This window comes from Triticum aestivum, chromosome 4D (genome assembly GCF_018294505.1).
Source record: "Triticum aestivum cultivar Chinese Spring chromosome 4D, IWGSC CS RefSeq v2.1, whole genome shotgun sequence".
Classification (NCBI taxonomy): domain Eukaryota; kingdom Viridiplantae; phylum Streptophyta; class Magnoliopsida; order Poales; family Poaceae; genus Triticum; species Triticum aestivum.
Window position 1 is genome coordinate 414492840 of NC_057805.1, and position 12215 is coordinate 414505054.

Sequence of the window (12215 nt, forward strand, 5' to 3'; positions counted from 1 at the left end):
GCGAGCTGGTCGCACGCAGTTCGCCGGAGATCGGGCCAAAAAGCCCCTCCCTCTGCTCGATGAGGACAAGCCAGGAGTTGAAACTGAAGCTCCGGGGCCGCGCAGGCGCAGCCGCAGCCGCTCTCGCCCGTGGCCCCACGTTCGCCCCGCAGGCGCCCGGCTGTACCGCGAGCGTTACCGCTCCGGCCGGGCTCGGCTCCGCCGCGGGCCACGCCACGCGCCCCCTCCTGGCACGACAAGTGTCCTACCGGGCGGCGTCCCGTGCCCGCGCTTCCGAAAATACCCTTCACTCCCACGCCTCGAAAACCGCGAGGGGGGCCTCCGGAGAGGAGCACACTGTTTCTGTTGCGACAGAGAGCGTCTCCGTCGACGTGCGAGGCAGCGGCGAGCAGAGCGTCTCCTCGATCCCTCCTCGGCCGCGCACTCCTTGTAAGTCGCGCCCCTCTCCTCGATCCTCCTCCTCCTACGTGATCGTTTCTCTCACCAACACCAATTGACGAACGAGTCCGTGCGGGCGCTTCCTCTGAACCGACCAGTTCGTGGCTTCGGCGCCGGCGATGGACGCCTACTCGAAGGACATGCCGCGCGGCGTCGGCGGCGGAGACGACGGCGAGAAGAAGGTGCGGCGCTCGGAGTCGGGTACTGAGGAGGTGGACCTTACCCTCGAGCTGTCGCTCGGGGGGCGGCTCGGGGCGAAGCGGAGGAGAGTCGAGGGGCTCGCCGGGTCCTCATCGGTGGCGGTGGCGCCGCCCGCGCCTGTCGGGACAAACTCATCGCAGGGGGCTGGTTTCCCTCCGCATGGCGTCGCCGTGGAGCCCTCAGCTTTGCTGCGTGCAACCTTGAACCCTTTCCTTGGGAGCGCCTGCGCCGCTGAGGTCCAGCCCTCGGCGACCCCTTTGCGCAGCATCAAGATGGAGCCCGTGGAAGGTGCATCTTTCTTCGTGTTTCCATAATGCTATATTTGTCCTTTGCTATACAAATGTGGTAGAGTAGTACGTATTTGTTTTTGCTCAATTAATGGTATTTTTTGCTCAATTAATCTCGTGCGCTGGTGCATACATCTCACATATTGTGCTAGTTAATTAGGTCAGGGGTAACGGCAGATGAATGCTTTTATTTATCCAGTATAATGGACATGAATTGTTTAATCGTTCTTTTTTAGATAAATTGTTGTAAGACTGATTTGAGATCCGTGGGAGTGCCAATTTGTTTGTCGCAGTCTCACGGTCTCTCCGTCCGTATCCGGGCGTATGCTCTGTTCGCGTGACATGCCAGCATGGCAGTGGCGGCGATGGCCCACATGTCAGTGGTTGTGAGGAGTGGCGCTAGCTGGAAGTGTGTAAGGCGGTCCGCATGGCATGACAGGGCGACAATGGCCCACATGTCAGTGTCTGGGAGTGAGTGAGGCGCTGGCTGACCCGTGTGTGATGTTTTTTTTTGCACACGACCCCTGAATTTTAATTAAATACCGTCGCCTGGTGGGGCATACTGCTAGTGAACAGTATAAATGAAATTGGACTAGATTTTTTTAGATAATTCCCTGAATTTTAATTATAAACAGCCACCTTATAGGCCCCACCCGTTAGTGAGAAGTACAAATGAAACTGGACTGGAAAAAATTGCAGTGGTGGGGTTTTGAACAAACGATCTGCTGGTCTAACGAGCAGCCGTCGCTAACCACACCACGTGACAGCTTTTGTTCTAAAATGGACTACCAGATTTTATTTTATACTTATATTCTAGAAGAACAACACACATTAAAGATGGAAATGGAACAAGATATTAAAGGAACTGGATGTTCAAAGCAGGGACCTCTCGGTGCTACCAATGCGTTTGTGTGCTAACAAACAGGCAAGACGCCACTTAATTCTTAATGAGATAATTTACAGTTTAAGATTTAGGGAATATGCTAGTTCATTTGAAACCAAATGTTCAACATGTTTTTGAAAAAAGTTTCACGTGTATTACAAAATGGTAAATGTGTTTGTGAAAGATGTTTGTCATGCATTCAAAAAATTTACAACATGTATTAAAAAAATTATTGCATAAATTAATCTAAAATTTATACAAACACCTTTAACATGTCTTAATACATTTACGGAGTTTACTATTATTACACAATTATTTTTAATACACGGCGAGTAGTTTTCAAAATGTAACCCTGTCAATTTTTTTGTAATTGTGTATTTTAAAAATACAATGAAGATACACAACAATTGCCCGTTCTTGTGGTCCTGAATGAAGACACATAAATTTACACAATAATTTTTAATATACGTTGAACTGTTTTACATCCACATAAATTTTAGAAGAAAAAAAATGTTTACCTCTTCAAAGTACACAAGCAGGGAATACGAGACTAGCTGAGACACTCCCAGTGAACTCACGTGTGAGCATAGGTGCAACACACTTTAGGTAAATAGAGTTAGGGTTTGCCATTTGCCAATTGAGTAAATTGTCAAAAATCACCACAATTGCATCGCTCAGTGCGAAAACCCATCATTTTCATAAAAGTTTACAAAACACCGATTTTTAATAATCGTGTTGCTGAAAGAACTAACCGGTCAATTAATAGCCATTTGATGCGACATATGACAGATGGGGCCCACTTTCAGGAGTGACGTGGCACCGCAAATTAACGCCGTCGGCTGAAACGTTAAGTTAACAAAAGGGCTCACTCGTCAGCACAATTGTTCATTTTATCGAATACGTTCTGTGTGCAGCGACCGGCCGCTGCTCGCGCCACGCGCACCGCACGGCTCTGCGCCGCCGTCCGTCGACGGACTCCGGCGAGCCGAGCATTGCCAGCCCCGCCTCTAGCGCCGTTCTTCTCCTTCCTTCCCCACCCCTGAGCTCCACCTGCCTCGTGCCCGACGCACGCCATGGCCTCCGCCACGACCTCCCTGCCAATGGCCGCTGCGGGCCGCAGAAGCAGGCGGAGCTGGTGGTGGTGATCTGGATAGGTTGAGCAGGGGCGTAGGGCTAAGAGGCTGCCGCGGCCGTGTTGCCGGAGTCGACGTGTTGCGGCGCGCCATGGACGGCGGGGCGCTGGGGGGGAGCGGCGTGAGTGGCCATGGCCAGGATCTTGTCCAGCGTGTGTGTGGCGTCGTGTCGGAGCCAATGGAGGAGTCGAGTAAGTCGATGGTGCAGTGTCATCGACAAATTTTGGAGACGATGACGTCCGGCCGGAGAGGAGGAAGAAGACCTGCGAGTGGCGGTCGGGACGCGTCCGTCAAATTCAAGGTGCAGGAGGACGTAGAGGAGGAGGGCGATGTTCCTGGACATTGGGTGCGAGGTCGACAGAGGCCGTTAGTCGCGCGGTCTCTGGTGGTTGTGCTCAGGCGGAGCTCTCTTTCTCCGGGCAGAAAAAAAAGGAAGGGGAAACCGCATGCTCTCCAACTCTGGCGAGACACGACTGTCGCCTTGCTCTGCTCACGGCCTAGCTCGCCGGCCGGCGGCGCTCCGGCGGGTGCGGCTGCCAGTCGTCCCGTGCGTGGTGGCGGATCGAGGCGGTGGCTCGTGGGGAGATAAAGAGAAAGGGAAAGAATATTTTATGTTTTCTTCCTATGACAAATGGACCCCACATGGCAGCAACGTTGACTGACTCGGTCCAGTCGAACCAGGTCAATGCGAGCCACGTTAACTGCCACATCGTACTGACCGGTGGGGACGAGGCGCCAGGTTCGTTGTCAAAACGCGTTCAATCGACCGGTTAGTGCTTTCGGCAACGTGATTACTGAAAATCGGTGTTTTCGGCAAACTTTTAGAAAACAGGGGGGTTTTCGCACTAAGCGACACAATTATGGTGGTTTTTGGCAATTTACTCTTGCCATTGCACCTGGTCGGTGAATAAAGTAGTACTTTGTATGGGGTAAGGCGCCTAGTTCTGAAGTATAGCTAGGCCGCTGGATCTTAAGTGTATTATTATTTCTAAATAAGGACACCCAAGGGCATTGACAAGCTATAAGAGTCTAAGATGATGTATCATCATCGATGTTTCCCACCCAGAAATTGTATTACATCTCGTTTGGCTTGCTTATTTGATAACTTACACATTATAATGGAGTTATCTTCTTTACAATTGTTTGCATGCCAGTGTCTACTAGGACACTGTCATGATTTGTGTATCATTTTAGGAAGATGGAAAATCAAGGTAAAATCGGGGTGTGAGCTAGCTGCTTGGATGGGCAATCGTCAACCTCAGCCTCGCAAGCAATTATTAGCTCACTACTTTTTTTTTTGGCAAAGAGGCCAAGTTCATGTATTGAAGTGAACCAACCCTAAAGGACCATCCCTAAAGAAGCAGCAAATTATGCACAGGTCCTTCAGGAAATCGATGCCGTGAGCAAAACTCAATATTCCCTCTAAACCTCTGAAACACCACCAGAGTCGTGGAAACATTGTTGATGTAGTGGCCGAGAAGTCATTGGCCGGTCCAGAAGACATAAGAAGAACATATCGCGACAAAGAGGGCTGGATGACCATCCTAGATCCCGACGGATGGGTTGGGGGAGACCTCATCTCACTAGCTCGCGACGAAGCTGAAGCTAGTTGAAGTTCATTGGTTGAAGAAGGAGCTAGAGGACCAAGACATGAAGCGATGATTGGAGAAGGAGCAAGATATGAAGCATGTCGTCTATTCCACTCGACGATGCCTTCGAAGACCATCTACAAAACACGACGAGATAACATATCCACAACACACCGAAGAGCAATGACCAGAGCCACCATTGATAGTCTCCAACAAGGTGGACCAGAAGTAGGGGAAATATTATGCTTATCACGCATGCCGCCACCACCACCATCGTCGTCGTCATCAAGGAACCAAACGCTAAATCCATGACCCCAACTGGTAGATGGAACGATGGACGGAGGAGCCTCGTCCACACATGTAATGGGTGAGGCGGGGCGCCTACCCGTCGAGAGGAACAAAGCAGAAACAACTCATTAGCATGTATGTGTGATGTAAGAATGATGCTTAGTCGAATGTGTTATTGGATTTCGATACAGAAATTTGACACGACGGATGCCAATGTCGGACTACACAAATGAAGTTGGACACCTATTGAGGTCTATGTAATTAATGAACAATTGGGGCAGCTGCCATGATGCTCTACATGTCGGTGTACCCATGCTACACCTGTGTGCTTGCTAACCTAGTTTACCATTTGCTCAGACGTGGTATCTGATTCCGGTGCCCGATTCAACATGTTATTTTTTGACACATAAAAATAACACCCTAGATACTCGAATCTGACATGGATTTGGGTGTTGACATGACAATCATAGTTGGACATCAATCGAGGAACCAGCTAGACCCTGTTGGGCAGACTAGGCCCAATACTTTTCATTTGATTGTGTCTTGTGATACACATGACACTTACATCAACATTTATTCAAAGGCGGTACATGATTCCATTGCATTATTTGACATGGTGTAATTGGACAGCACCAATAGCAGTGAACTTCCACAAATTTCGGATGTCATATTCGACAACCGAAGTTGGAAACCTGCCAAGGTCTATTGCTAATGAACAAAGTAGAAGTTGGTGGCCATCCTAGTCCTGATGCTCACCATACTAGTATACCTTGCGACCTCAATGTGGTTAGAGTACGTAGCATCAATGGTTGTCATTTCGTTGTATCTCGTGAATCACATGATGCCATGGATGTGGTGCATGATTTCTGTGACTTACTCGGCATGATAATGTCAAACACGAGAAATAACGCTCAATACCAAACGAATCCAGGTGGTCATATTCGGAAATGAAAGTTTGAAACCCATCGAGGTCTATCACCAAGGAACAAATTTGAAAGCCGTCGACCATCCTAGTGTGGATGTTTGTCGTTCCGGCAGTTCTGGCATACCGTGAGATGTTGATGTGCTTGATAACTAGTGCAACATTTTACTCATCTGGCAAAGTAGCACGAATGCTTTCCATTTATTTGTATCTTGCAAAGCACAAGATACTTGGTCAAACATCTCTCTGGAGGTGGTACACGGTTCTGGTGCCGTATTCGGTTTTCAGACATGGCAAATAACGCTCAAATCCAATACAAATTCGGGCGCTATATAAGGAATACGGACGTTCAAAACCCATTGAGGTCTATCACCGAGGAAAAAGTCAAAAGTCATTGGCCATGCTAGTGCGGATGCTTGCCGTTTCGGCATATCTTGCGACTCCAATGTGCTTGTTTAACTAGTGTGAAGTTTTACCCATTTGGCGAAGTAACATAACACTTGCCATATCTATGTATCTTGCGAAGCACATGATACTTGGTCAAACATCTCTCCGGAGGTGGTACATGGTTCTGGAGCCGTATTTGGTTTTCTGACATGGCAAATAACGCTCAAATCCAATACAAATTCGGGCGCTATATAAGGAATACAGACGTTCAAAACCCATTGAGGTCTATCACCGAGGAACATGTCAAAAATCATTGGCCATGCTAGTGCGGATGCTTGCCGTTCAGGCATATCTTTCAACTCCAATGTGCTTCTTTAACTAGTGTGAAGTTTTACTCATTTGGCGAAGTAACATGAACGCTTGCCATATCTATGTATCTTGCGAAGCACATGATACATGGGCAAACATTTCTCTTTAGGTGGCAGTTCTGGTGCCTTATTTTGCATGAAATTGCTGGACAGGCAAATAATATCAACATGGCGGTCCTATTTGACAACTGAAGTAACCCATCATGGTCTATCACTGGGGAACAAGTCGGAACACCTTCGTCCATCCTAGTGCGGATGCTTACCGCTCTAGCAAACCTTGCGGTGGTGATGTGCTTGTTTACCTTGTATGACATTTACTCGTTCAGCAAAGTAGCATGAACACATGCCATTTCTCTATATCTTGCGGAACAAGTGATAGTTGGTCAAACATTTCTCTGAGGCGGTACACTGCTTCAAGTGCCTTATTCGACAAGAAATTGTTGGAAATGAAAAATGACACTCAAGTATGACAAAAATTTGGGTTACCGCATTCGGTAACCAAAGTTGGAAACCTGTTGAGGTCTATCATTGAGGTACAAATCAAACAATGTCAACAATCCTAGCCCCGATGCTCGGCATTTCGGTGTACCTTGTATCACATATGTGCTTGGTTACCTAGTATAACATTTTTCTCATTTGGAGAAGTAGCATCAATGCTTTGCCATTTCGTTGTTTCTCATGAAGCACATGATACCCATTCAAACATTTTTTTGGATGCGGTACATGATTTCAGCAACCTATTCGACATGGTATTCTTGGACACGATGAATAACACCCAAATCCAAGATGAAGCACATGATACCTAGTCAAACATTTATCCAAACGTGGTACATGATTCCATTGCCTTATACAACATGATTGTTGGACATGGCAAGTAACGCTCAAATCAAATCCAACACAAATTTGGACTATCATATTCGGAAATCAACGTTGGAAACCCGTGATATGTTGGTTAGGAACAAGTCGAACGTCGTCGACCATCCTAGTCCCGATGGTCGCCATTTCGTTGTATCTTGGTGATCCCGATGAGTTGTTTACCTACTCAACATTTACTCAGACACGGTACTGGATTCAATAATTGAAGTTGGACAACCGTAGAGGTCTAAATCATATAGGAACAAGTTCAACATCGTCGGGCAGGCTAGCTCCGACTCTCGTTATTTCGGTAGACCTCGCAATGCCCATATGCTCGCTTACTAGTCCAACACTTACTAAAACGTGGTAGAGGATCTCGGTGCCTTGTCCACCATGATATTGTTGGATACGTCAAAAGCACTCTAATCCAACACGGATTCAGAGTGTCAAACTCAAAAAAATGGACACCCTAGAGGTCTATCATCGAGGAACAAGTTAAATGACGCCCGCCTCATGGTCCCGACACTCAAGAATCCGTTATACACATATGCGCTCAACATGGACTCAAACATAGTATTCGATTTTGGTGCATCATATGGTATGTATTTTTAAACAAAAAAACAGCACTAAAATCCAACATGGATTTGGGGATGTTGACTTGGAAACCAAAGTTTGGCAAGGATGTCCGAGCAATGCCGGAGATGTTTGTTGTATGGTAGTACGGTGATTGTTTGTCGCACCAACGATGCCATATCAAGCACCTTTTACGTTGTGAAGCATGTGTGCTTGCTTAGCTAGTCTAATATTTTCTTGGATGCGGCAAATAGCATTCGAATCCACACGGATTTGGAGTGTCGGAATCAGCAATCAAAGTTGACAGTGATGTCCGAGCAAAAAGCCATTTCGAGCATGGATTTCGGCAACCCCTTTACCACCACCACTTTGTCGTCGGCCAGAGACCAAATCACACACGATTGGTTGCGAGAGTGCAAGTGAGCAAAGCAACCCCGCCCCTTCTCCACGACTAGATCCCCCAAAACATGCTTCCATATGATGCACATTGTTCCCTTTTTTGTTTCTTTGCCTTTAATATTTAGGTCAACATGATTCATATTTAGGCTAAACTAACTATTTTTGATTGGAAAAATAATTAGCTAAAGGGTCTACTAGATTGGATCTATTAATATTACCAAACAAACATGTGGTTATTTCCTAAAAGGTTGGTTCCATTATTCTTCATACCCCCTCCGTAACATAATTATAAGATGTTTTTTTGGCATATACTCCCTCCGTGTAGTATTTGTCCTATTGAACGTGTAGTTGAACAGGAACTGCAGAGATAGCAATAACTGACTATGCTAACTCCTGCAGCTAGGTTTTGCCGACGCAGCGTTGATCTTCTAACAAACGATAAGCTGCATTATCGTGGTACTCCTAGTTCCTAAATCTGTGCTCCCGATGCATATGCCCATGTATATATCGCCAGTACTAGTGCGAGTTTTACATTTTTTAATATACGTATAATAGAGAGAGAATACTGTGCCTTTTCTTTTCTTTTGAGAGTCGTGTTGAGTTTTACTTGGGAAATACAGTACTTAACGGATAAGGAAATACAGTACTTAACTTGGATCGTCACTTCTTTGTGTTTCTCGAGCGGGCGGCTCGTACGGCCGGCCTTGCTGCCCATGGCAAAATATTATGATTGCTACACAAGCTTTTTTTAGGCCATGGAACTTTCCGACTATCTTGTGGAACAATGATAAACTGAATTAATGTTGGCTGCGCCCAGATTACTTCGCAAACTACTGTTAATTCAAGCACTTGATGCTAAACTGAATTACCAATCAGGCTCTTCTGTACGTGTTGGTTCTTGTTACACTGAATTACCTAGACCTTGCTGTACATATGATGATCCATTGCCATGCATAGAAAGGCTTTGTTTTTCAATTTGTCAAGGTCAGTGCATCTAATTTTTTTGGACTTCTTTTTGTAAAACTCATAGAACTTGTAGGCCATGGAATGGCTTCCGTTACTTGGGACATGTTACCTGGTACACCAATCCTCGTTGTAAAACAACTATTGATAGATTCAGACTGTTCTATACATGCTGTTGTTCAGAGGCGGTTGGTTCTTATTCTACTATCAGATTTGCTTCTGTTGATCCCTATTGTGTTTGTTGGTGTCTGATCTTACAGGAACTCCTAGGGCTGAAGGGCGGAGCCTGTCATCAGCTGTTGTGCCCTGGTCTGAGGGTACAAACGGCGTCATGGCAACCGCTTCTTCTTTAGCAGTGGCGGTGATGATGGCCGCAACCCTTGGTTCTAGGGGAGAGCAGCAAGGTGCTTCAGAGAGACACGCGGCCCTGGCGCGGGAGATGCCATTGGTGTGGACGAGCGGGCTCCACAATGGCATGAGGACTGTAGGCTTTCTGTACCAGTACAGCAGAGTTGACGAGTTGAGGATCATGTGTGTGTGCCATGGTAGCTTCCTCACTCCGGCGGAGTTTGTGGAGCATGCTGGAGGCGGCCAAGTCGCCAACCCGCTGAGGAGCATCATCGTCAAGACCCCGTCTTGGCTTTAGACCGGCGCGGCGCGGCGGCGCGTGCATGCAGATGAGATCGCCCCAAGTGTTAAGCGTATTACCTTTCGAACTAGAAATCTCATCGTGAGCTAGACTGCATCTATGTTACAGACTTTACATTACAGTACTTATTACCTGAACTGAAGACATGGGGGGAGAGTTGCTCCTGCAGACAACTTAATAGCAAACATAAAGACAGATTGAACATTACTCGTCGTTCTGGTCATCGCTTGTTTCCTGTATTGTTTTCTTGTACTGTTTCATCTTCCGGTCAGCAGCTTACCTTGTTAGAAGACGCACGGACAAAAGTGGGGTGGAACATCTTAGTTAGAAGACACAGGTTAGCCTCTTAATGTTAAGCGCTTGTAGTTGGTAGCATCCATGTGGCGATATGCATATTTTGGCTCTTAATGTTCGCGTTTGCTAATTAGTGGCTGAAAAAAATTGCGGCGTCAGTCAATTCTCAATTCTGGCGAGGCTGAAGGCGGGGGTGGGTTGAGGAGCGCCGACCCCGGCGAGACCATGCCATGGTCGAGAAGGAGCCGGCGATAGCCGGCGTGAGCGAGTCAGGTCGAGGGGTGTGGGGTCGCCGGAAAGTCTGTTTGGCGGTGAGGTTTAGAGGGATGGCTTGGGGCGGCGGTAGCACAGCGGTGGGGTGAGGCTAGGGGAGGGCGGTGCGGCAAGGCGGTCGGGGGAGCGCAAACGGCCGCGGGTGGCGGCGGCAGGTGGCCCGGCCGGCGGTACGTGGGGGAGGGAGAGGAATGTTGGCTGGAGGAGGAAGATGGATGGTAGGCCGTTGGGTTTTGATCGGACATATGACATTTAGATCGGGAAATTGACTGATGGCAAAGAAAAATGTAGGTACCCGACAGATAGGCGCTTCTCTTAATGTTTCATTTGGTTTTGCTTTGAGGTTATTTGAAAGAGCTCGGCCTTTTGTGTGCAGGAGTTTTCAAAAGAAATCAGAAGCATCCTACATATTGCTGTTCCAAAGGAGCTAGAGCATCTAAATTGGCACCACCATGGGCGAAACATGGAAAAATAAGTTTAGGCGAGTCATAAGTGTGATTCACACAAAATATCTACTAGCAGATGTGAGAAGAGAGAAAACTGGACAAGTGATTGCATGTTGCCTCAGATATGCAAACACCTGGGTTACCCGAATTTATTACCACAAGGTAACATCCTGAACACCTGGGTTACCAGAATTTATTGCCACAAGGTAACATCCTGAACGTGTGCAGTCAAACGTTTCATCTCTGTTATGTAAACCGCATTATCTTTGTTCATTACGCCTCATTTACCTCATGAATCAGGAGCATGCATGCCCACATGTACATCATTTAGATATAAGATCAACAATGTTGTGCAGCCTTTTTTTATCTACTGGCCTCAGTGCAGTGAACATAACCATGATTACTTTATATAAATGTTGAACTTACAATCTGAGTGTGGTACCTCTAAAAATATCCACTTATATAATTATATGGAGTCTATGACAGAACGTGAACAGAAAGTGCCTTGGAAATTTGGCATAGGAAAATGGAATTTCTGCTCTACCGAGATAATCTAACTCTCTTTAACATAACCTTTGTTATCCTGCAGCCCTGACCCAGTAGTTATTCTTGCTTCAGTCACATCAAACATCTTGCACTATTTTGTAAAACCTGGTATGCTGGATAGTTACCATTTACACCGGACCTTTTGACCAAGTGGGCCATATCTGATTTTGAATAATTTGAACATTAGTCTTGATTGGCAATGACTAGGTAAGAGAGTGTGGTGATACTCGTAATTTCAGTTATGAGCTAGGATGAGTAAGAAATTGGCATACTTTCAGGGTGCAGCTTGCTTTCAACTTTTTGAAACATTTATGTGACATGTCTGTGAACATCTTACTTGTTCAACTTTGTCCGGATTTTCTTGCTTCCACTGTATTCTGCTCCATTACAAATTGTTGAATTTGAGTACCCTGTAAGACCTAGAACTCAGAGACACACTAACCTGTTCGGCTGAATCATTCAATGCTAACTTTGGCTTACCTGAAAACAGATTTTTTTTTCGAAAAGGGGGATCTCCCCGGCCTCTGCATCAGAGTGATGCATACGGCCATCTTATTAACGAAATAAAAGGTTCCAACAAGGTTCCAAAGTCTCCGACTGAAAAGTATTAAAAAGACAGCTCACACAGAGCTAAAGAGGCTAGAAACACAGACTAGCCAAGATAAGACGCCACAACCGGCTGGCTAAAGATAGATAGGTAAACTAATTGCCTATCCTATTA

The 12215-nt window shown here is 46.5% G+C and overlaps 1 protein-coding gene across 1 annotated transcript; it reads left to right on the plus strand.

The window, feature by feature from the left end:
• Nucleotides 1-329: 329 nt before the first annotated feature.
• Nucleotides 330-10098, plus strand: LOC123100147 (ninja-family protein MODD). Its single transcript, XM_044522120.1, has 3 exons — nucleotides 330-429; nucleotides 537-927; nucleotides 9547-10098. The coding sequence occupies exons 2-3, from the start codon at nucleotides 558-560 to the stop codon at nucleotides 9930-9932; spliced, it is 756 nt and encodes a 251-aa protein (XP_044378055.1). The 5' UTR covers nucleotides 330-429; nucleotides 537-557; the 3' UTR covers nucleotides 9933-10098.
• Nucleotides 10099-12215: the final 2117 nt, after the last annotated feature.